General features: G+C 42.2%; 1 protein-coding gene across 2 annotated transcripts in view; it reads left to right on the top strand.

Moving 5' to 3' along the window:
* Positions 1-26,815, top strand: part of RGS6 (regulator of G protein signaling 6) — a 305,215-nt gene that overhangs the window by 273,179 nt on the left and 5,221 nt on the right. Inside the window, exon 16 of one of the 2 annotated variants that reach the window (XM_073350673.1) lies at positions 904-957. The exons of the other annotated variant lie outside the window; for it this stretch is intronic. Coding sequence (XP_073206774.1) covers positions 904-957 — 54 coding nt within the window. The remainder of the gene's footprint in view (positions 1-903; positions 958-26,815) is intronic. 2 annotated transcript variants of the gene reach the window in all.

Here is a 26,815-nt window from a genome sequence, read left to right on the forward strand (position 1 = left end):
AAACAATGGAGAAGGGTGGTGGCTGTTGTGCTCTGCCAAGGGCTGGTGATTTTTTTCTAATTATTAGGTCTTTTCCATTCAACATACTGACAAACATGCCAATAACTCATCAATTTCTTTCCTCATTAGTGGCCAAAAGAATCTCTCTTGTGCCAAATGAAATACTGTTCAGTCCTGAGATGAGCCATGTTCCTCATGTGGTGAGGTGTATGTGTTTCAGTCTTATTACAATGAAGTTTTATGACTTGTAGCATATGAATATCCCTAAGCTCTGTGTAAACCAAAACCCGGGCCAAAAACATGACCTCATCTTTCCACAGCCGTACACAGTGTACATATGCTGCCTCATACCTAGGTGGCTTCTCCTGAGAAGAGGTGAGGCACATTGAGTGATGTAGTGCGGTGAAAATCTGCTTCTACCCTCTCAATAAACAGAGGAGTTCAGGCTGTAATTCCAGTGCTATTTTTCTCCAGCACTGCATTCACTCCCCAGAACATTATAAAGTTGACATGGTTCTTCCATCTTTCTAAAATCTGGCTAGGAGCCTCCAATCAACTGTTTGGCAGATGTTAACCAGAATCAGAGGTCTCCGCACAAACAGCTACAGAAGGAAAGTTCAACAAGAAATCAATAACAACACTACACAGACCCTGTTTTGTAGCTTTGACTCAGCTATGGAGCACATTTTTAACAGAAGAGAAGAAAAAGTGTCGTTCTCCAAGGCAGCTGGTGGCTCTCATTCTTTAAGGGTTTGCTGTTTGCAAAAAAAAAAAAAATCCAATTTTTAATTTATTTTGTTTATTTTTTTGCTTCCTTATGTTTTGCTGCTGTTTTGAAAAACTGCATTTAAGCTGAAGGTTTTTTTTCTGTATTTTTTCTCCCCACTTTTTTTCCCCTTAAAGCCAGAGAATGAGCAAGGTCGTAGAACTTCTCTAGAAAAGTTCACTCGCAGTGTGGTAAGTTCCTTATTTTTTTTTCTTTCCTCGGCATTTTACTTTTAGTTGTGGGGTGTTGGTGCTTAACTTTTTAGTTCTTTTTTAATTTTTTGGCAGCTAGCCTTTTTGCAGCTTTTCTTTTAATTCAGTCGCTCATCAAAACTGTAGCTCTTAAGAAAGGGTTGTTGGGGGGAGGGGAGCAGAATTCCATAATGTGCAATCTGGATAAAAATCACCACATCAATAGGCCAATTTTGGTTAGCGTTAAAAGGCAGGTTGTGGTTTTGCTATTTTCACACTACAATATTTGTTATGGCTTACCTTGCACATTGTAGTAGGACAGCATGGTTATAATAGCGTCATTTGTATTGTATCCATATTGATTTCTATGCATGGTTAATGATAACATATATATAAACACATATATACCCATATTGCACCTTTTATGTATCAACTGCAACAACTTCCTTGGTAGCCCAGATTTGTTGGTGGTGTTGTGAGAAGGTGATGTATGATGATGAAGATGATAGTCAGAATGCGGTTGAATCTGTAAGAAGCTACTGTTCAGTACAAGATTTTGTGAAAAGAACATGATCTTTATTACATTTTCAAACACCTGTGTAATGAAGGACTTGTACTACATGTAGATACAGTACATATGCTTGTATTTGTGTGTGTACATACATGTATGTATATTTTTATATAATACATACGCATGCACCATATATATAAAGATAAAATATTTGGATACACAGATAGAAAAGGGGAAACTACTCAGGTAAGTGTGAGCTATAATACAATGTGTAGGCATCAAGGGGTTCTTTCTGATGCTGTCATGCTAACTATACAAGCGAAACTCAGTTGTGACATCTGATATGTCTGCAGACTCCAAAGATGTGTGTTATCTCTACTGGCAGGTTTCCTCTGTAGTGCTTTAATATAGTTAATGCATATGGGAGACATAAAAAACCCCATGTTTACAACACAATCATATACAAAATATTACTCAGCCAATCTCTGTGTGTGTGTGTGTGTGTGTATTCTAAAATTGTCAGAAAGCGAGAGAGAAGAAAACAAAAAGAAATATAGTATAGATATTTTTCCACTTGGAGCCAGATTCTGCTCCCAGTTATGCTCATATATACTGAGAGTAAGTCAGTGACTTTTGTGGAGTAACTGGTTTTACAGTAGCATAATATGGTTCTGAGAGCAGAATATGGTATTTAGGATTTTGATTTCAAGATTAGTATGAAAATCTCATCTCGAAGTACTAGGGTTATGGTATAAAATATAGTCAAGGCAATCATCATAGATTGATCTATAGTTTAGGTATTGCAGTAAACTGTAAATGATGTCCTTGCATTTTATAGCTGGTATAAATTGGTTTAGCTGTACTTTAATTTCTATGGATCCAAGCCAATTTACATCACCTGAAAATCTGACCCATATGATTTTTAACCTGTCATTGTCACTTTAAACAAAATAATTGTTCTTGTTTAAAATCTTATGAGATCAATAAGCTGTTTTAAACAACACAGGAAACTGGATTTCTGATAATATTACAGACTACTAATTTTTCCCCCTTATGCCTATCGTCATGTGATCAAAACTCTTTTGGCCTGATTTTCAGTTACACTGTTTGTGCACTAGAGACAGGGCTGAGGGGGCGGGGGAGAGATGATAGTTTTAAGCCATCTTTGTGCTCACTGTATTCAGGACCCAGGAAAGCACTGACAAGGCCTATGATGTAAATTGGAGCTATTCTAATTTATGGTCTGCTTCCCCAGGCCACTTAAGTGCCCTGGGAAACTGAGAGTAGACATAAGCGAGTGCAGCCCACCTATGTTCTAACATGTCCACAATCTGCCTTCTTTACTGTGTGTTGAGAGCACAGACAGCACCAAGCCTTTTTGTTGGTACTACATCAGCTGAGGAGGACCTCTGAACCTAGGTACTACATCAGCTGAGCAGGACCTCCCTGGGGGCTGTATCCACACCATTTAAGTCTCTTTATGTTGCCAGAAAACCATAAAACGAGCCTTAGTGTAAGTGAAAATTGGACCCTCAATATTTCTCTGTTGTGACTTATTATATGTCATAGTTCCTTGTTGTCAGGGGCTGGGAAGTGGGTGGTCTGACACAGTGGTCAGAGCAGGAGTTGGGCAATGGGAGCAAGGATCAGAACCAGAGGATGGAATCCAGAGTCAAAGCCAGGAATCAGAGCCGAAGGTCAGGACCAGAGTCAGAGGCCAGAGCTGAATTAGAGTCAGGGAGTCAAGCCAAGGGAAGAAAAGCAGGAACCAGGAAAAAGGCAGGGATGAAGTCAGGAACCAGCATCAAGGCTGGGAGTAGCAACAGCAAGCCAGGATCCACTTTGTTGCACAGACAGCGTCTTGTATCCCCTTCTGGGTTAAATAGTGTACCTGGTCCAAACAGTGGCTCCAGAGATCCTCCAACCAGGGCCCTGTGGCATGGGTGGTACTTTCAGTGGAATGTAAGGTGCTAGGGCTCCCAATATGCCAGTCCCTGGCAGGCTGTTGGGTGGAGTTGTGAATGTGGCAGCAGCCCATGGGCCCGGGTTCAGGACCTGTGGCTCCTCACACTTGTTTGATGAATATAGAGGTGTGAAAAGAGAGATTCCCAGTACTGGAGAAAAGGACAAACATTTATTTTGTTATATGGTTTCTTCAAACCACAAAATATTTTGCAGTTTTTGTCTCATGTTTTAGGTAAAAATGAAATACAAGCTTTTGTTGCTTCCAAAATGCCTTCTCAGGTGGGTGAAATGCTTTGTGGGCTCAGTCCCTAAGCTCTTAAATATAGTGTCATGTTCTGAGGTTCTTGCTATCCTGGATGATGTAGTTTAACTCCAGACCAGGTAGACTACTATCAGAAAAGACGCCATGGCACCCTACTAGCCAGACCGAAACTTGGAGCCTTCAGGGATGACAAGTGAGTAGTAAGGAAGAGCAAGACCTTATTAAGATGATTCTTTTCATCCTGAACCTTAATTTCTACAAATCCATAAAGCCAGGACTTCTCTTGGGATAGTTTTGACTCAGAAGGAGGTTCACAGATGAAATTGCGTAAAATCTTTTCTTAGTGTAAAATCTTTTCTTACTGTAAAATGTGCCAAGTTTCCCCAGAAGCCAGATACCACCATTTTCACATTAAACCCAACAGAAATGGCAACATTTTGCCCTTCAGCAGCTTTCAGAATTGTCAGAAAAACAAATGTTTCATGTTTTACTTACAAATGTTCCTGAAGCAATGATTGATATCTTTGCACAACTACACGGGGAGGGTACTCATTACTCCACGACCCTTATGTAACAAAGGGTATATTCTGCAATTGCTCCCCAGTGGAGCTCCACATTGCCACCAAAGGGAGTTCTACCTGCAGAATCAGGGCATTATATTTCATGTCCCGGCTCACTTGACCTGATAACTCACAACATGCCAGATATCCTCAGACTCCTCAACTTCTCTAATGAAATATTTGCAGCTCATATTTTCATTGTTATTTTCTTTTCTGCTTCTGAGCCTCAGGCCTCCTCCAAGCAGTCAGGAAGTAACACATGGGCAATGACATTGTCACTGTACATTGTGGCAGCCCCTGCATCATCAACACTGCTGTCTATTCACACCCATGCACTCTTCCTTCAAGCTCTGGCTTTACCCCAGCTGTACCACAGCCAGGGGGAACAGCAGTACAGTCTTAGTACCAAATGTCACAGCCACCTGTGCAACATTGGTGGTCCATGTATGGTCCATGTATATACTGTGGAGCAGATCTCACAGCTGTTCTCTGCACAGAATTGTCACTGATTTTACACGAGAGTTCTGTAAGTGGAGCAAATGCAAAGTTCTCTTCTAATGTAGGGTGAGTCCTTAAAAAAATATATGGACAGATATACAGGTCTGATGTAAGCAACTGCAACACTTCTGCCAGGTGGAGTCGGCAGCAACAAGAGCCAGGTTCAATATCTAGGGATTCCTCTTAGCAATACAAAACAGAACTGGCTCAAGCCACACCTGGTAATCCGGAAAAATTAAACACCACCTTTGGGTGCTTCTAAGAGGCAATACTTCCCTGTCACAAGCACTGACTCTGTGTAGAGCAAGGAAAACTTTTAATAAATGGGGAAAAGGAATCCAGCATTAATTTGGGAAAACACCACTACCACAATTTGAAAGCAAATGACCATGAGATAGCAAACACCCCAGAGCATGCTGGGCTGTGTCCTTTGCCTCAGTTTCTCACCTTTCAGCATGAAAGTCCAACAACAAATGTTCCTTTAACATATCACTCCTCTCTCCCTCCACTGCGCCCCACTCACAGTTGCTGTCCATGGTCAGTGAAGACCCACAGTTCAGAGGTACATTCATATGAGTTCACCGCCCATCTAGGGGAAGCGGGGAAGCACCAAGCAATGCCTCAGCTACTGCACTGCGGCTGCAACTGGCTCACAGTGGTTGCCATTCACTCTGCCACCATCCCACTGCCACCGCACTCTGCTACCTCTGTCTCTCTGCTGCAACATGATGGTCTGAGGTTCCACCACTAAACCCAGTCTCAGTGATTTCAGAGGGTAGTGGGGAACCTCACTGCTAGTGCAGGCTGTGCAGTGACTTTCACTGCAACACTATTCCACACCTGGGTAAGGCTCAGCACCTGGTTATTACTGATTTCAGCGCTAGTGGTCACTGAACAAAAAAAGGACTCTCGATGGAGTCCAATCAGCTGTCTTTAAACAGTACAAAGGGGAGAGTCAAATGTTGTCCAGGGCTCCTTAGGCAGAGCCCACACCCCTATGTCAGAACACCTGTATCCACACTCTCTCCTTCACTGGGATTTGGTATCCCTAACCCCTACTTAGTGAGTGAGATTCAGTTTAGGGGGAATTCCTCATTCAGGGCAGGCTAAGTACAGTTCTGCTATCCTTTTTTCATACTCTAAGGTTAACATTTCATTACCACTGCACGCCATACTGAAGTGATCTGTAACCCAACACCAGCCAAAAGTGATCATTTTGGCAAAGCAGCTCCACCATGCTGCGCACTTAGGCAGAGTAGGCATGTCTATCGAAACACAGTCTGTTCCTGAAGTCTTTTCCCCCAGCTCAACACTAGGTATCAGGGGAGAGCTCATTCAGACCCTACTTACACATCCATCAAGATTCACCTGGCCCATTGGGCCACATATTTGATGGTCATTCTTTGAAAGCATAATTCAAAACCTATAATCTTTTAAACCTTTCAAAGGGGCCTTGGGAAGATTCTTGTGGAGTAAATCTAGGGGGCAGTCACAGTCAAGGTGGGCAGGACTTTGCAGATCTGACAGCCTCTTGCTTCAATGTGCCTTCTAATCCACCTCATTTTAACAAAGATGGCACTGTGCAAGTGGCAGGTTTAACTTAATACAGTTTTCTTCAGTGTATGGCAAGGAGTGACATAACCAAAGCTGAGTTATCCTTTTTCTGCTCACAAGTATAGATAAATGACATCATAAAAATCAGACATCATATATCATATTATAAATAGCACCCGGTATTAAGGGTTATAACTTAATTTTAAGCGCACACACACACACACACACAAAAATCCATATAATCTACATTTCTCTCCTCTGACATGTGTGATCATCTTACTAATTAAAAGTAGCCTACCAGTGCTATTTTTAGTCATGCAGTCTCAGCCTAGTTGTTTAAACCGCTGTAGTTTCCCATCTGCTTTGGAAATGATTTAATAATCAGACAGGCAGAAGCTTAGTTTTCATAAGCTGGGATGATCCATCAGGGCCATGAGTAGAAGAAAAATATATTTTAATGAATACATGGAGGGAAAACATTGATGTTTTTATATTACAGCGAAAGCCATTGGGTCCATTCCTGTCTTGTTGCTGGTAGCACATAATATTTCCCACATTTAATAAAAGGAGAAACAGATGATGGTTCCCTCATAGCATGCTTCAGCTTCTTGAATATTTCCGTTGCCTGAAGTCCAACTGGTAGTTAGTCCAGTGCCAATTCTGAGATTAAAACCATGATTTCCATCTTTCGTAGGATGTATATGTGTGACTACCAGAGCTGAGCTTAAGCTATAAAGTTCAGATCAGAAGCCAAACTTTTCTAAAATTGTAACATTCCAGAAGGCTGCCACCGTGAGAAAACCAGCATGAAAACAAGTGACAATATTGAGCACTAGGGGCTCCACATTTCATTCCTACTTGACATTTATATGAACAAAAAGAGCACTTGCAGGTACAATAGCTAGGATTTTTTTGTAAATGACCAGGAGTATCAGTCTTCATGCTTCAGGCCATAAAATGGTCACCAGTCGTGGTCGAAAAGGAATTCTAGCCAGGGGACAGTTTTGTATGGTTTAGGTTTATTTGGGTGTTTCAAAACTTTCTCTAATTCATTAGCCACTGTAAGGAGGTAGGATACTGGCCTAAACAGACCATTGGTCCTAACTGGTATGGCAGTTCTTATGTACTTCTCTTCCACTTAATGAATATTGCAAAGATAGTTGTATGGACAAAGAGAAGTAAAAATGTGCCACTGGCAGCATCACCTATCAAGTGTCTGCCAATGCAATGGTGGTGCCTGTCAAATACCAGCCCAAACCAAAGTGCCTAGCCATAGAGCAAGTGTACAGGATGTAATAGTTGATGCCAAGTCATTGGTCTGGGAAGGTGTATGTTTCATACTTCTGGCTAAAACAGTAAGCATGTTGTGAAGGATAATTATTAGTGCTTATGGAACAATCCCCTCATGTACGTGCTCTCTCTCTCTCTCTCTGCTAATGCAGTGGAATTTATGTTTAAGTGTCATTTGTATAAACTTGTTACAGAATGTTTCATAGCTGCTTACAGCCTATGTATGCTCATACAAGTTAAATGTAGATTACAGTACATCTCATACAGTTAGCATCTGTATGGTGTAGTAAAACATGAAGTGAAAAGGAATCCAACAGTCAGAGAGAATGAATGAATTCAGGGAGATTCAAAGAATCAGGGAGAGGAGTTTTTTTAATGAGTAGGTTAGAAGTCCTAGATCATGGAAAAAAGATGAGTTTAGAGATGGGGTATGGAAAGGATCAAGGAGTCAGGTGCAGAGAGGCAGGGGAGCTCTTCCAAATGGTGAGTGCAGCCCAATGTAGAAAGACAAGGGGTTAGAGAGATAGAAATCTAGTATTTCAAGTGCCTAGGAAACAGGCTGGAGATTAGAAATATGAAATTAAAGATTCATTTAATGACTCTGAAGGAACTTGAAAACTAAGGCGATACTGGATTAGCAAATGGACATCAAGCCGTCTAAGAGTAGGGGAATGTTTCAATGTCTAAGTACAAATGAAGAGATTAGCAGACACATTTTGGCCATATTTTCTGCTGGTGTATATGGGTGCAGCTCCATTGGCCATTAAGGACAGACCTACAACAGTCAAAATGAGAGGAGGAGAAGACAGGAAAAGTTGATGCTCCTATTGCTTTTGTTATCACTGACTGGTGGACTTGTGTTCTTCTCAGTACATAAGCACAGTGGGCAGCATTCTGGATGTCCTCAAGACAGAGCATACCATGGTCCCTCCCTGGTTTTGTTTAGATGTCTTCTGTTCCACTGATAGGGCTTACACCTTTAAGAGTGATTGTGACACATGACCTTCTTGTGATTGGTACAGCTATTACCATGCTGGGTGACCAACTAATTTCTAAGTGGAATCTAACATTCTCTCCCATTTGCAGTAGTGGTGTCAGGAACCTAGCCTGTAGCAGAGCCTGTCTTCTGGCAACCTAATGATGGCTTCTTACTACCCTGTGTTGACTACTGAGCTCTGAACAAAGTGACAGTCCAAAACCCTTTGCCACTTATTAATGAACTCATTGGAACCGTTCTGTCACAACATACTGTGTCTCATAACGAACTTCACCCCTATGCCTTTTATTCATGAAAACTAACCCGACTGAGAAGAATTATGATGTTTGGGACAAGAAATTACTTGCGATAAAGACAGCATTTGAAGAATGGAGGCACCTTCTAGAGAGAGCTCATTTCCTGGTTCAGGTCCTTAGCAATCACAAGAATCTGGAATATCTCCAAACAGCTCAGAACCATAACCAGTGACAGATCCACTGGTCACTGTTTTTTGCCAGATTCAATTTCATCATCTCTATCAATTTCTCTACCATATTGGATCAGGAAATGGGAAGGCAGACACCTTGTCCTACAAGGATGAATATGCTGAGTCAGATACAGCTCCCTTGGCTACTATTTTATGCCCTTCAAATTTTATTCGAGGGTCAACAAACAGGGACCTGATGTCCCTCCTCTGGTGCCTGTTTCCCCAAGACCTCCAAGCTACTAAAATCTGTCAGACCCTAGATTATTCTAATAATCTGCCTAGCTCAGTATTTCATTTGAAAGATGGTCTGCTTTATTGTAGAAGGTGCCTTGTACATCCTAGAGGATCAGCTCAGTCTCAAGATGTTAAAGTTGTATCATGATACACCAGTTGCTGGCCACTTCGGCCACTTCAAAACTCAAGACCAAGTTACGGAATTTCTATTGGCCATGGTTGATTACTGATATTAAGAGGTATATTAGTTCATATGGTCTCTGCTGTTGAATCCAGTGCCCACATGCCAAACCACTCATTCTTCCATAGTCTTTGCCTACCCCATCTTGACCCTGGTCATTGGTATCCTTGGATTTCATCGTGGAGCTACCTCATTTCCAGAGTTGCATGGTTATCCTCATCACTGTTCATCTCCTCATTAAGATGGCATACTTTATTTCCATTTGCTCCATCACAGCCTCCCTGGAAATTACCTATATTTTCCTAGATCAGATTTTTCAGCTCTATGGTCTCCTGACCAGAATAGTCTCAGATTGAGATTTACAATTCACTTCCTGGTTTTGGCACAAACTCTGCAATCTCTTAAGAATGGAACCACTTACCTCCTCATCCTGTCAACCACGGACCAATGGGCAAACAGAACAAATGAACCAGATCCTCGAACAATACCTCCACTGCTTTCTTAATTATCATCAAGATGACTGGGTTGTCCTTCTGCCATATGCATCGTTTGCATACAACAACTCCACCCATGCATCTACCCAACTTAAAATGTACTATGGAAATTATGATTTCCATCCTTACCTCCAGTCAGCTGCACCTACAGATTCCAAAGTCCCTGCCGCAGCAGATCTAGTTGCCCACCTTTAAGAGCTTACCAAACACCTAGAAGCTGCCAAGGAGAGTTACAAACATCATGCCAGCCAACAAATGCCAAGCCACACCAACCGTGTCAGTAGAAGATGCGAACATCCTTCAGCCAAATTGGACCACCAGGACCTAGGCCCATTTAAGATCATGGAACAAATTAGCCCTGTAGCATTTAGTCTCCAGTTCCCAGAATTCTTGAAGGTCCACCGAGTTTTCTATGTGTGCTGTCTGAAACATTATGTAGAAAATCCCTTTCCTGACCACTGTGCTTCCTCACTCTCTCCCTGTAAATGTCCAGGACCAAGAGGAGTACAAGGTTAGGGAAATACTGGACTTTAAGTGAATTCAAGCCACATGCTATTATCAGGTGGACTGGGAAGGCTATGGACCAGAAGAGCAATCATGGGAGCTGGTAGCAAAACATCCATGCTCCAGAACTCGTACCTGCCTTCCATCAGAAATACACTCTAAAACCTGGTCCCATGGCTCCGATGAGGCTCCCTTGAGGTGGGAGTAATGTCATGGGCCTAGCCTGCAGCATAGCCAATCTCTTGGCAACCTGGTAGAGCACATCTGGCCCTGATAGAAGCTGTCTGGCTGTGCCACCTGATCATAGAATCATAGAATATCAGGATTGGAAGGGACCTCAGGAGGTCATCTAGTCCAACCCCCTGCTCAAAGCAGGACCAATCCCCAATTTTTGCCCCAAATCCCTAAATGGCCCCCTCAAGGATTGAACACACAACCCTGGGTTTAGCAGGCCAATGCTCAAACCACTGAGCTATCCCTCCCCCCAAATGATTGGTTGAAGGAATCAGGAGGCTGATAGTTAAGTTCAGTAACAGCAGGAGTTCAGTGGCTGTTCAACTTATTCCTAGCACACAGCTGCACTTGGACCTGTCCCTCCATCTGTGTTCTCTAGCCTTGCTCCAGCCCCAACCTGTACCTGCTCCTGCTCAAGCTCCTGGCTTCTTCCTGACTCTGGACTCCCGACTCAGACCCTGAGCTTCGCCTTCTAACTGCACTGCCATTAACCCTTTGACTTAGGCTTCGGTTTTTGACTCCTGGCTCTGACCCTCTTCTATGCTTTCTGACTGTGACTCCAGTTAATCCTTTGGTTTAGGATTTGGTCTCTGACACCCAGCTACAACTCTTGACTTCACTCTTGGACCCTCCCTGTCTGGATTCAGCACTAACTGGTAGGCTGGACTCTTGCTCCAACCACTAGGCCAGACTGCACATGACTCAGTCGTCAACAGGCGGTAACTATTTGGTGTTATTGTGGTAGTAATTCTTTCATCCTAGTTTCCTGGCATTTAGTTCTTTCATTACAACTTCAGGTTTTAATTGACTTTGACTCAAGAAGCTTGTTATATGTTGGCACTAAAGTATAGGGGGAGGTTTGGTTTGGTTTTTCTCTTTCAACCCATAAGTCTCTGAATTGTGATCCCAATACAATGCTAGGTATGGAGCTCTTTGAGTCCTCTAGGATTTTTATTTTTAAAATCAATTCTCTGCTGTTTGTATTGAGTTTTATGCTAACTGATTTAGTTTCATTTTAAGAGATATGTGTGGTGTTTGTGAACTGAGACATCAACGAGAATTGCCAGCATAACCCACTCATGAGTTGCAGACTTCCATGGAATCCTATCATGAGTGAGCTGCAATGAACAATATGTTGTTATGCTGCTACTTAATGTGTTGTGCAATAGATCAGGTGTTTTTTTTAAAAAAAAATGAGTAACTACTTCACTAATAAGAGGTAATCTAATCTTTCTCCTTTAATCCAAATAAACTTTTGCCAAACCTTGGACTGAGGTTGTTCAGGAATCCAAGATAGTTTCAGTGGTTTTCTTCATTTTGTTTCCTGTATTAACTGCAGATTTTACGCTTGATAATTTATTGTCAGTGGGATCGTTCATGCCTTACCAGAGTAACCTCTATTCTTACATTTGCCCAGCATCCAGATAGGTATTGTGGGTTAGGCTTAGCATTTCTGACTTTATGTTGTAAGGTGTTATGACTTGGATGGACCATTCTTGGAGTGAGAGGATATTTCATATTACCTGCCCGTCCATGGGAAGGTTTGTTAATTAGTGCTCATAGTGATGGCAGTTTTTGTGATTTAGGCACCTGTCCACTTGGAGCTGGGCTTAAACCATTTCACACAGGCCACCAAGCAAAAGTAAGATTATTAGAGCTCTAATTTACCACCAACCTAGACAAGATTTGAACTGTCAGCCTACAGGTTCCAGCCATGCTCCAGCCTATTAGCATTTCATTTATCTGTCTAGATCTACTTAGGGAATTTTTAAACACCTTGAAAGCTACTGTAGGACACAGATAGAACTATGAAAATTGAGACTTTGGTATCATGAACACTGACTGGCAGTATAAATCCTGTGGATACATCTTCCTGAGGCTTCTCCTCACATCAGAGGCACAGAGCCATGCTACTGGAATCTACACTACCCTTCATCCTAGTGTTGTGGGTGTGAGCAGGGAAAAGAGGCATGGTCGTAGCATTCCTATATCCTGTCTATACTCAGTTGCTGGGGTTATTGGCAACCATGGGTAATTTAGGGCAGATTTGCTGCTGATCTAACATATTCCGGGAGCCAGGCTGGCTCCAGGATTGGAGGAGTCTAAAGATGCATCTTTGTTTTGTGACACCCTTTTTTGGTATAGAGATGTAGGAAACCATTTTAGAAGCCCTTTGTTCATTTTCAAATGTATTTCACAATAGGCTCAGACTGATAAATGTTTGATGCGTGATTAAGAGTTGCAATAGTGGGTCCCTGTTAGCCAATCAGCCTGCAGTAGCTGTAAGAGTATTTGTATACTAAAATTCTATTGTCTAGAATGCTGTGAAAACTGATATGCACAAGTCATAGATCTCTGAAAAATCACGGAAGAGGGAGAGATTCCAGAAGACTGGGAAAGGGCAAATATAGTGCCAATCTATAAAAAGGGAAATAAGGACAACCCGGGAATTACAGACCAGTCAATTTAACTTCTGTACCTGGAAAGATAATGGAGCAACTAATTAAGCAATCAATTTGCAAACATCTAGAAGAAAGTAAGGTGATAAGTAACTGTCAGCATGGATTTGTCAAGAACAAATCTTGTCAAACCAAACTGATAGCTTTCTTTGACAGGGTAACAAGCCTTGTGGATAGGGGGAAGTGGTAGATGTTGACTTTAGTAAGGCTTTTGATATTGTCTCACATGACCTTCTCATAAACAAACTAGGGAAATGCAACCTAGATGGAGCTATTCTAAGGTGGGTGCACAACTAGTTGGAAAACCATTCCCAGAGAGTAGTTATCAGTGGTTCACAGTCATGCTGGAAGGGCATATTGAGTGGGGTCCTGCAGGGATAAGTTCTGGGTCTGGTTCTGTTCAATATCTTCATCAGTGATTTAGATAATGGCATAGAGAGTACACTCATAAAGTTTGCAGATGATACCAAGCTGAGAGGGTTTGCAAGTGCTTTGGAGGATAGGATTAAATTCAAAATAATCTGGACAAAGTAGAGAAATGGTCTGAAGTAAATAGGCTGAAATTCAATAAGGACAAATGCAAAGTACTCCACTTAGGAAGGAACAATCAATTGCACACATACAAAATGGGAAATGACTGCCTAGGAAGGAGTACTGTGGAAAGATATCTGGGGGTCATAGTGGCCCACAAGCCTAATATGAGTCAACAGTGTAACACTGTTGCGAAAAAAGCAAACATAATTCTGGGATGTATTAGCAGGAATGTTATAAGCAAGACATGAGAAGCAATTCTTCCATTCTATTCCACACTGATTAGGCCTCCATTGGAGTATTGTGTCCAGTTCTGGGCGCCACAATTCAAGAAAGATGTGGACAAATTGGAGAAAGTCCAGAGAAGAGCAACAAAAATTATTAAAGGTCTAGAAAACATGACCTATGAGGGGAGATTGAAAAAATTGGGTTTGTTTAGTCTGGAAAAGAGAAGACCGAGGGGAGACATGATAACAGTTTTCAAGTACATAAAAGGTTGTCATAAGGAGGAGGGAGAAAAATTGTTCTTCTTGTACTGTCCTCAGAGGTTAAGAAGCAATGGGCTTAAATTGCAGGAAATGAGGTTTTGGTTGGACATTAAGAAAAACTTCCTAACTGTCAGAGTGGTTAAGCACTGGAATAAATTGCCTAGGGAGGCTGTGGAGTCTCCATCATTGGAGATTTTTAATAGCAGGTTAGACAAACACCTGTCAGGGATGATCTAGATAATACTTAGTCCTGCCATGAGTGCAGGGGACTGGATTAGATTACCTCTGTAGGTCCCTTCCAGTCCTATGATTCTATATATATATTAGTGAAATCTATTTAGATAATAACGTAGGACTTTACATGGTAGCTGGCTGCAGGATTTTTGCTATATTTGTTAAATATTCACCAGGCTAGAGTCAACAGCTGACAGTAGAGGCTGGTGACATCTGAAAACAAGTAGTCAAATTTGATGTGTAAAAGTGAATTTTAGAGCCAATTTCCAGCAGTAGATAGAGAGTAGTGTACACAGTGTCTAATTCAAATAGGAGGGACACTGCCTGACCTGGGGGAAATTATATGACAATAACAGAATCAAAATATTCTAGTGACAATGTGAACCACAAGAGTCAGTGAAACCCAGAGAACCTTAAAGTCACCATTCTTCTGTTTTTTAATTTATATTATACATAAATCAGACTCCTGGGTCTATGCCCCACATGGGATGCCATTCCTTTCTTGCTTTGCTGTACCCTGTCCCACGCACAACCTTTTGCCTCTCCCTACTATCCCCACCCTGCATATTATGCAGTCCTTTCCCTGCTGCCTCCCTTTTTGCCACTTTCATACCCCCACCTCTTTTACTTTACCCCTAGCTCTTGGTCACTGCTGCTGCCTCATGCTACTCTGCTCATTATGTGCGCTCATTTTGTCTGCCATTGGAGTCATTCTTACATCACACTCCAAGAGCCCAGTCCCTCTTGGTTTAATGTCATACTCCATGAGTATGATGTCATACATGTGAAAAGTGTGGATGGGATCTCATCATTCACAGCTGAATGAATTATATTTTACATGAATTCTAATGAGATATTTTATAAATGTTTATGATGTGAACATTTTGAAAGGAGGCTTCTGGTTGGCTGATGGGTAAGTACCTGGTACAGTCACACAACAGGCCAGGACTTTCTGCTTTTTTTAACTTATTCCCTGAAAATCATGTAGACCTTTCAGTTCACCTTTATTTACCTGTGGCTTTCCAAACACTGGACAAATGCAACATAGATAAATAGGTGACATCATGAGAGGGCGTGGAAACTATTTGCCACTTGCACTATAAGAAAACAAATGTGCCACCTGGCCTAAAATTAAAAGTCAAAGACACCAGTGAGCAGAGAATAAATACACCCAAATTGCAACAAGCATAAAGGAGATGCAAACAAAGTGGGTACCAGGAACAGTTAGCTCAGAGAGAGAGAGACTGAAATAAATGTCAAAACTTCTCAAATGTTGCATTAAGGGAGCTATCTGGAGATGAGATTGCTTTACCTTCAGGAAGGATATTTTATTAAAATAAAAATAATAGTTTGTCTGCTCAATATTTTAATCATTTTGTATTTACAGTCACTCTAAGAGGTGTGACTATACTGGAGAAAGGTACCTGCACTACTCAGGTGGCGGAAAGCAACAGAATGCACCAACAGTGTGAGGGTATCTAATATACATTCACAACATGGCCTCTGTTCAGTGTAACACTCATTATAAGTGGTTAATACCTACCACTGTAGAGGACTGTACAGACATTGTATGCACTTCATGTACTGAATATATGCTGCATGCCTGAGTATACTGCATCTATTCCCTGTATCTACATAATACTATATCTGTATTGTGTATGTGCTACATGGGCTTATACAGCATGCTTTATCTGCTGTAAAAATAGGCTGCATGTATTGCGTGTATGCCTCATATTCTCTTCTAGACGAGGGCTCCTTTAAAGATAAGTATCCATAGTTTCTATTGGATAAGTTATTCTTCCCGGCCCTTCCTAAGAACACTGTTGTGTAGTGTAGCTGGCGCAGAATGGCTGCTGTGTTACACTCCAGAGGTCGCTACATTCCAGCAGTGGGTGAGTGATCCCGATATATAGTTTGTAAAGTGCTTTTGGAGCCTTCTGGATGAAAGGCGCTACATGAAGTGTAAGAAAAAAACTATTATTCCTTCGTTGTCTTTTATTCCAGCTACATTCAAGCTCTGAACTATTAAATATCAATACATTTCAGTTAGAGATTGAGTTCTGGTTGCTAAATTCAAATCCAGATTTCAAATACCCTCAAATTGACAGATTCAATTCTGGGCTTTTCTTTGGACCCAGCTCTGATTTCAACTTAGCCTCATCTAAATTTCCTTCTCAAAACAGGTGCAAGCAAGTGAACTTTGACTTCACAAGTTTCTATTCTTTTCTTATCATGCAAGACATTTATGTAAGTAACTCCAATTTCCACTAAAGGGAGTTAAGCAATTAAAGCCCCCCTGTTCACGGTGAGAAGACTAGAACCTGATGTTGAATCTGCAGTGAAACGGTAACACAGAATGCTGGCTTCTCCTTCAACATTAATAGGACACATTCTGCCACAGAATTGTGCACTGGCTGTAATAATTTAGGAGTTGCATATAACATAATTCTATCTACAATTTACTTATTAGATAATATAAAAGATGGGATTTAACCCTAACCCTAACCCTTCCAGTGAACATCAGAAAATAGTATATATGTTATAACTAGCAATCAAGGTATTTTGTGACCTGGAGGATATTTGGGAATTACTTATTTTCACTGCTTAAACATATTAAAGAAGATAACAGCTGTTAGGAGGGAGTTCTAGACTGCTATTGTGCCGTTTAAAAAAACCCCTAATCTCCTTTTATCAGCTTTGACATACAGTGGGCCAAATCCTGCAGTCCATATTGATGCAAAACTTTCACTGCAGATAATTGACCTGAGAAATTACTGCCGAATTTAACCAGCAGAATTGATTTCCAGAATCATTGTTTTCCTCTGCCAGGATATCAGGCTGGTGGTGGTTCTGGCATGGGCAAATCCTGCAATATATTTCTATGTTCCAAATCACATATTTTTATCACAGTCCTTCTCCAGAGTTTGCTTAGGACTATGTGCCAGTGGCATAAGTTAGAGCAGCCCCAAGGCTGCTCTAACTGATACCAGGGCTGGCACATACTAGTTCTCAGAATCAAGGATCAATAACTGCTCCTTGACAGAAGAAGATCTTTCTCTCATTACGTATGAGATCGTAGGGATGATCACCAAGATTTGCAAATGGATCTCTAGGAATTGGTGGGTTTTGAAGTATGTCTTTGTTCTTTGCTTGTTTTATACTTGGAGGCTATTGTACATTTTACTGCTGTTTACCATGATAAAGTACATGACTTGGTGAGGTAAATGTTTTAAGAATAGGACGTACTCAGTAAATTGAAAATAGAGCAGGGATGGATAATGTTAGTTTTAATTCACCTGTTGTCCAAGCATGTGCCCATAGAGTTTGTCATAAATATAAAGGGAAGGGTAACCACCTTTCTGTATACAGTGCTATAAAATCCCTCCTGGCCAGAGGTAAAACCCTTTCACCTGTAAAGGGTTAAGAAGCTAAGGTAACCTCGCTGGCACCTGACCCAAAATGACCAATGAGGGGACAAGATACTTTCAAATCTGGAGTGGGGGGAAACAAAGGGTTCTGTCTGTCTGTGTGATGCTTTTGCTGGGTACAGATCAGGAATGCAAGCCTTCCAACTCCTGTAAAGTTAGTAAGTAATCTAGCTAGAAAATAGAAAAGGAGTACTTGTGGCACCTTAGAGACTAACCAATTTATTTGAGCATGAGCTTTCGTGAGCTACAGCTCACTTCATCAGATGTTTACCGTGGAAACTGCAGCAGACTTTATATACACACAGAAATCATGAAACAATACCTCCTCCCACCCCACTGTCCTGCTGGTAATAGCTTATCTAAAGTGATCAACAGGTGGGCCATTTCCAGCACAAATCCAGGTTTTGTGAGAGTGAATTCACTGCTGGAGAGTGAATTTGTGTGGGGGGGTGGAGGGTGAGAAAACCTGGATTTGTGCTGGAAATGGCCCACCTGTTGATCACTTTAGATAAGCTATTACCAGCAGGACAGTGGGGTGGGAGGAGGTATTGTTTCATGATTTCTGTGTGTATATAAAGTCTGCTGCAGTTTCCACGGTAAACATCTGATGAAGTGAGCTGTAGCTCACGAAAGCTCATGCTCAAATAAATTGGTTAGTCTCTAAGGTGCCACAAGTACTCCTTTTCTTTTTGCAAATACAGACTAACACGGCTGTTCCTCTGAAACCTAGCTAGAAAATGCGTTAGATTTTCTTTTGTTTAATGGCTGGTAAAATAAGCTGTGCTGAAGGGAATGTATATTCCTGTTTTTGTGTCTTTTTGTAACTTAAGGTTTTGCCTAGAGGGAATCTTTATGTTTTGAATCTGATTACCCTGTAAGGTATTTACCATCCTGATTTTACAGAGGTGATACTTTTACCTTTTCTTCAATTAAAATTCTTCTTTTAAGAACCTGATTGATTTTTCATTATTCTTAAGATCCAAGGGTTTGGATCTGTGTTCACATGTACCAATTGGTGAGGAGTCTTATCAAATCTTCCCCAGGAAAGAGGGTGTAGGGCTTGGGGGGGATATTTTGCGGGAAGACGTCTCCAGGTGGTCTCTTTCCCTGTTCTTTGTTTAAAACACTTGGTGGTGGCAGCATACTGTTCAAGGGCAAGGCAAAGTTTGTTCCTTGGGGAAGTTTTTAACCTGAGCTGGTAAGAATAAGCTTAGGGGGTCTTTCATGCGGGTCCCCACATCTGTACCCTAGAGTTCAGAGTGGGGAAGGAAGCTTGACAGGGGTATAGCGAGAAACACAACCAGGGTCAAGGGAGAGAGGGGAAAGAGCAAACACCCAAGCTATTGATTTTGGAGAAGAGTAAACTATAGTCGCTCAGACTAACAGTGAGCAGTAGTGAGATAGAGTACCATGGTCAAATGTCTCCAGATAAGAGGTCCAGTCTGCAGTGTTTTGGAAGGAACTCTTGAGAACACCGTGGTAAGGAGTTGTTGGCATGGCTGGAAATGAAGTGAGCTATTATTTGTACACCTAATGTTGAAAGCCCCGCTATGTGCTTGGTTTGTATTTTCTGTAAGGCATGTTTTTGGCCGTATTGTCCATTACTTTTGTGTATACTAATTTTAATGTTTTTAATGTCTGTTTCAGAGTAGCAGCCGTGTTAGTCTGTATTCGCAAAAAGAAAAGGAGGACTTGTGGCACCTCAGAGACTAACCAATTTATTTGAGCATGAGCTTTCGTGAGCTACAGCTCATGTGAGCTGTAGCTCACGAAAGCTCATGCTCAAATAAATTGGTTAGTCTCTGAGGTGCCACAAGTCCTCCTTTTCTTTTAATGTCTGTGTGGATTTAGTGTTCAACTAAGTTATTTTACTTCATCATTATTGGATTTCTTTAACTATCTTTCATATTTATCTTTTGTTTTCTTAATTTGTTACTTATCTTATGTTGGCAATTTGTCTTTTTGTGGAAAAAGTCTAATAAAAAGAACATTAAAAAATGAAATTGCCCTAAGATCCATACAGAAATCTAGCAATGAAAAGATGGACAGTGTTGGAAAATGTCTTTCTCGAGGAACAGTTTGGTGGGTAGCAACATTCTCTTGTTCAATACTCAATTGATGTGCCTGTGCCACTTTAGTTAAGATTTGCTTCAGTCCAAAATGTCAAAAATATCTATCACCACATGAAAAATGTCATGTTCAAGCCTAAACCCAGGTCTGATTGAAGTGCCATTTGTTTGCCTCCAAAAGAAAGATGTACATAGCTTCAAGTCTCAGCCCTCCTGGAGGGTGATTTGCATAGAGATCAAACAAACAGGGGAAATTGCAGCAAGAAGTGGATGCAGGAGGGCAGGGGGGCAGGAAGACCGACTGTTATATCTGAATCAATTTCTTGAAGTCCTAACCTGATGTCAAGGGAGGTTGGCAGGAACTATGGACAGGAACTCTTGCAGCATTCAACTCATTTGATCTGGGTGAGTCTGGCAAGGGAAGCCCAGATGTGGGAAGCCCTCCCACATACGTCCTCTTTGCCATCCCATAACCACCAAATTCCCCATAGGATAAACACTGCCCAGGTAGGTAACTGATAGAGTGCATGCTGATTGCTGATTAGTGCATGCTGACGCTGATAATGTCTGCATGTGTCTGTGTGCTGGCCAGAGCACATTCAAGTATTCTGAAACCACAAAAACTGGCCAAAACAAAACTTTCTTTTTTTGAAGATGGTTACTTCACAACATCCTCCCAATCTCCTAGCTATGAGAACAGCAGCCAAACTAGGGAAATTCCCCTGTTGTATCCAGCATTAGCAAAGTACAAGATGGGGAATAACACAACACACAAAAACGCACAATCTGTTAAAGCAGGTTAGAAAGAAATGCTGTTCTCTATTTATGCAGAAAGCCTGATGGAAAGTTTGTTTTCATTTGACTTTTTGCCTCTACGGGGCAGTTGTGCTTCATTACTATATTACACTTCATTAAGAAGCTGAATGTTAATGGAATTTTAAATCTTAGTTCAGCAGCAGGTCACCTAGGGCCCAAATCTGCAAGCCGTTAATCATCTCCTGAGACATAGTGAATACCCTTCACTTCAATAGATTTTGGCATGAGCTGAGGGTGCTCAGCACTCCAGAGGACTGGATCCCTAAGTCCCACAGCTGATCAAATAGTAGAATGGACTGGACAGTCAAAAGTCAGATTCTGAATATGAATGGCCAAAGTCCTTTTTAAGAATTCCCTGAAAATTATCTTGGGGTTAATCCAGCTTCATACTACACACTGCTTCCCTATCAGAGCCGCAGTCTGTCCCTATTTCTAAAACTGCAACTACTGCAAATGGTAGAGTTCAAGAGTAACAAACTCATTCCGCTCCATAAACAGAGCTGAGGAGTACCTTACCCACCTGCTATAGATATGGACTGGATCCTCTCTTGACACCTACAGTGAAGTACAACTGTGTGCAGCAGAATAGCTGAAAAAGGAACTAACCCCTTTTCCTTTCCAAAACTCTCCAGCAATACCCTTAAAGCTGTAACATACTGTTTGATTGAGAAAAGTCTGGCTAGTTGGTTGTTGCTGCTATAACTACCAAGGAAGAGCATCTTGCTGCTGAAAGACTTTAGGTGGGGGGGTTGGTTGGTGGTTTTTGTTTGTTTTTAAGATTTAGCCCCTGTTGAAGGTCTGTCCCCAGGACTGTGCCCACTTTTATACTTGACCTAAGTGGATCATCATATGTGTTTGACAGTCAGAAATCAATATTTGGTGGGTGCAGGCTGAAACCAAGATCATATGCTGTATAAAGCCAGCCAACAGCACCGTGGCAGGATGGGAGGCAAGTTGGGTTGGTTTTATTTTTGATAGATACAAATGGCAGAAAATATGTATTTTGTTTAGAACTTTTATTGAGAAAATGCAAATCCAGAGTGCCATATTTTACCGTCATAGCCACACTGACAGCCAAACCCTGAACTCCTTAGTCAGTGCTCCCAACGAGGCAATTTTGACTGAGTCAAGACTGTGGGATTTGGCCCAAAATATCCTTTGGGGTTTTAACTTTTTTGACATCTATCATACCTAAGTGAGGACCAATTTAACTTCTTCCAGTCTTTCTCCTGTTTGACTTCTATATCTCAGCTAGACAAGTCCCAAAGAGGAGACATGATATTGGGATCAAATTAACACAAATACATACTACTGGACCCCTTAACTTGCAATCTGTGCATTCAGCTCTGGACCCACAATCACTGCTGTCAAGGTTCCTTCCCCACTCTGAACTCTAGGGTACAGATGTGGGGACCTGCATGAAAACCTCCTAAGCTTACTTTCGCCAGCTTAGGTTAAAACTTCCCCAAGGTACAAATTAATTTTATCCTTTGCCCCTGGATTTCCACTGCCACCACCAAACTTTAACTGGGTTTACTGGGAAACGTAGTTTGGACACGTCTTTCCCCCCAAAATCCTCCCAACCCTTGCACCCCACTTCCTGGGGAAGGTTTGGTAAAAATCCTCACCAATTTGCATAGGTGACCTTGGATCTTAGAACAATGAAAAAGCATTCAGTTTTCTTACAAGAAGACTTTTAATAGAAGTAAAGGAATCACCTCTGTAAAATCAGGATGGTAGATACCTTACAGGGTAATTAGATTCAAAACATAGAGAATCCCTCTAGGCAAAACCTTAAGTTACAAAAGAGACACTCAGACAGGAATAGTCATTCTATTCAGCACAGTTCTTTTCTCAGCCATTTAAAGAAATCATAATCTAACACATACTTAGCTAGATTACTTACTAAAAGTTCTAAGACTCCATTCCTGTTCTGCCCCTGGCAAAAACAGCATACAGACAGAGACAGACCCTTTGTTTTTCTCCCTCCTCCCAGCTTTTGAAAGTATCTTGTCTCCTCATTGGTCATTTTGGTCAGCTGCCAGCGAGGTTACCTTTAGCTTCTTAACCCTTTACAGGTGAGAGGATTTTTCCTCTGGCCAGGAGGGATTTCAAAGGGGTTTACCCTTCCCTTTATATTTATGACAACTGCCTTCATAAATAACAGAATTTGTGTGAGAAGGATTCAGAAATCCCATTTGTCAGGGGAGGCTGATGATATCTCAAAGTGAGGCTATGAAACTGACAGCAAATTTTGCAGAAAAATGGCATTGTGGTGGCATAGACTGCCCCTTTAAAGACAGTGGTACCTAGGGCCCAGCCCAGTCACAGGACATGGGCCTTTAAGATTTTGAAAGGTCTGATACAGAATCATAGAAGATTAGGGTTGGAAGAGATCTCAGGAGGTCATCTAGTCCAACCCCCTGCTCAAAGCAGGACGAACCCCAGCTAAATCATCCCAGCCAAGGGTTTGTCAAGCTGGGCCTTAAAAATCTCTAAGGATGCAGATTCCACCATCTCCCTAGGTAACCCAGTCCTGTGCTTTACCATCCTCCTAGTAAAATAGCTTTTCCTAATATCCGATCTAGACCTCCCCCACTGCAACTTGAGACCATTTATCCTTGTTCTGTCATCTGCCACCACTGAGAACAGCTTGGCTGCATCCTCTGTGGAACCCCCTCTGATAGTTTCGGTCACAGAGATCTCCTTGGGACTGTCACCTGATGTGCCAAAATTACCTCTGCGCCTGTTTTCCCTGCCAGCTTGGGACTTCCAGAACCCTGCCTTGTTGAACCAGACATGCTAGCCTGCTGCAACACAGACCCAGGGTCTGGGCCACGCCCCCAAAGCTGCAGACTTTAACCAAAAACAGCTCAGCAGATCACTTCTCCAGTACCCAGATATCCAACCCCCAATTAAATCTGTTTTACTATGTATAAAGCTTATACAGGGTAAATTCACAAATTGTTTGCCCTCTATATCACTGATAGAGAGATATGCACAGCTGTTTGCTCCCCCAAGTGTTAATCATTTACTCTGGGTTCATTAATAAACAAAAATGATTTTATTAAGTATTAAGAGTAGGATTTAAGTGGTTTCAAATAATAACAGACAGAACAAAGTAAGTCACCAAGCAAGATGAAGCAAAAACACGCACATCTAACCCTAATACATTAAGGAACTGATTGCAGGTAATATCTCACCCTCAGAGATGTTCCAGTAAGCTTCTTTCACAGACTAGACTCCTTCCTAGTCTGGGACCAATCCTTTCCCCTGGTACAGTCCTTGTTAGTTCCAGCAGACATCTTAGGTGGTAAGCAGGGGCCTTCTCATGACTGGTCACCCCCTTTGTCCTGTTCCACTCGTTCTATAACTTTGGCCCAAGGTGGGAATCTTTTTGTCTCTCTGGGTCCCCATCCCTCCTTCTAAATGGAAAAGAACCAGATTTAAGATGGATTCCAGTATCCAGTGACATGGACACATGTCCTGTGAGACCTCATTCTTTATTACCCATGGGTTGGCCCACACATACACAGGAAGGCTTGCAGTTAAATAAACTCATTCACAGTTCATTGATTCTGAAGCACCCTTAATGGCTTCCACTTAATATGTTTACAACAGCAATACAAGTTTATATCTTATTCTCTTAACTCCAGACATAGAACTAATACATGCAAACAAATAAGATGAACACACTCAGTAGATTATAGTCTTTGTAATGATGCCTTACAAGAGACCTTTTGCATAAGGCATAGTCCAGTTACATCATATTCACACTTATAAACATATTTTCATAAAGCATATGGAGTGCAATGTCACACCCCCTTTCAGGTAGTTGAAGGCTGCTATCAAATCCCCCCTCACTCTTCTCTTCTGCAGACTAAATAAGCCCAGTTTCCTCAGCCTCTCCTCATAAGTCATGTGCCCCACCCCGCTAATCATTTTTGTTGCCCTCCACTGGACTCTCTCCAATTTGTCCACATCCTTTCTGTAGTGTGGGGCCCAAAACTGGATGCAGTACTCCAGGTGTGGCCTCATCAGTGCTGAATAGAGGGGAATAATCACCTCCCTCGATCTGCTGGCAATGCTCCTACTAATGCAGCCCAATATGCAGTTAGCCTTCTTGGCAACAAGGGCACACTGTTGACTCATATCCAGTTTCTCATCCACTGTAATCCCCAGGTCCTTTGCTGCAGAACTGCCACTTAGCCAGTTGGTCCCCAACCTGTAGCAGTGCGTGAGATTCTTCCGTCCTAAGTGCAGGACTCTGCACTTGTCCCTGTTGAACCTCATCAGATTTCTTTTGGCCCAATCCTCCAATTTGTCTAGGTCACGCTGGACTCTATCCCTACCCTCCAGCATATCTACCACTCCCCCCAGCTTAGTGTCATCCACAAACTTGCTGAGGGTGCAATCCATCCCATCATCCAGATCATTAATGAAGATGTTGAACAAAACTGGCCCCAGGACCAACCCCTGGGGCACTCCACTTAATACTGGCTGCCAACTAGACATCAAGCCATTGATCACTACCCACTGAGCCCGACGATCTAGCCAGCTTTCTATCCACCTTATAGTCCATTCATCCAGCCCATACTTCTTTAACTTGCTGGCAAGAATACTGTGGGAGACCATATCAAAAGCTTTGCTAAAGTCAAGTTATATGATGTCCACCGCTTTCCCCATATCCACAGAGCCAGTTATTTCATCATAGAAGGCAAAAAAAGTATTGAGTACTTCAGCTTTTTCCACATCTTCTGTCACTAGGTTGCCTGCCCCATTCACTGAGGGTCCCACACTTTCTCTGACCTTCTTCTTCTTGTTAACATACCTGTAGAAACCCTTCTTGTTACGCTTCTCATCCCTTGCTAGCTGCAATTCCAATATATACAAGGACTTATGAGACATTGTAGAGAGGAAGTGGGAATAAGTGGTGCTTGGGAGGAAATCCCATCACTGTTTGGTTATGAGCCCAGAACCAGGAGCTTTGCAGAATGGGCAGAGCAAGGCCCCCCTGTTCTCAGCCAGTTGGGATGAGCATTAAGGAAGAGGGCGAGATTATATGCTGTCTCCACCCTCGTAGCAGGAGAGGACTCACTTGCTGAATCCTGGGGACCAGCTGGGGAAAGGGACCAGCTGAAGGAGAAGCTAGCTAAGGCCCTACAGATGGTTGAAATCATAGCTCAGCTCCAAGGAAGAGCATTGGGGACTCCTGTCTTAAGAGTGACTGACTGACTGAAGTACAACCCAGCTCTGGGAGGAGGGCTGGGTCTTCCCTAACTGGAGCAAGAAAATCTATCAAGACTCTTATATGGCACCAGAGTGAGTGTTACCTTTAGCGACTGAGTTACACTCTGCAATGAGTTACACTCTGAAGAGAGGGGTAATAAGCCAGATCCTATTAAAGGGATCTATTTTTCAAACTAATCTGATCTGGGTAATTGATTGAAATAACTTGAGTGCTGCAGGCAATGCACCTGCAGGCCCAGGAGGGGGCACACTTGAGAGAAGCTCCCCATGTCTGCTTTGTGGTAGTAGCAGTGGGAGCTGGGACCTTCTCTGATCCCAGAGGAATGAGAACAGTTGCAGCTGGAGAATGGAGCAGAAATGCCAGAAGAAGGTCTCCTCTCCCAAGCTGATGTATGGGGCACAGATGTGGTCTCTGGCATTCCCATGCCAGTTGCTGGAGTAAGCAGAGTCATCCAAACAGATCCTGGCAGTCCTCTGGCAAATCTGGAAGACACAACAAAAACAGTGGGATCTGCAGCTGGCCAGGGTAGCAGAGCAGCACCAAACCACATTGGAGAGCCTGTGTAAGGCCCCGGTCTGTGGCGTCAGGGCTGGAGAAAAAGGGTATTCGTGACCACTTCCTCTCTGTCAATATCACATAGATCCTTGTATTTATCAGACCTTTCAAAATTTTAAAGGGCCATGCCACATGATAGGGGAGGGCTGCTCCCTAGGCACCACTACCCTTGGTGGGACAGACTACTCTGTCACAGTCATACTGCATCTCTTTTAAATCAGGGAGGACAGTGCCCACCCTGCCTTTCCTGAGGAGCTACTGCCGCCTTCTGTTCCGG

This window comes from Lepidochelys kempii, chromosome 6 (genome assembly GCF_965140265.1).
Source record: "Lepidochelys kempii isolate rLepKem1 chromosome 6, rLepKem1.hap2, whole genome shotgun sequence".
In the NCBI taxonomy this organism is placed as follows: Eukaryota; Metazoa; Chordata; order Testudines; family Cheloniidae; genus Lepidochelys; species Lepidochelys kempii.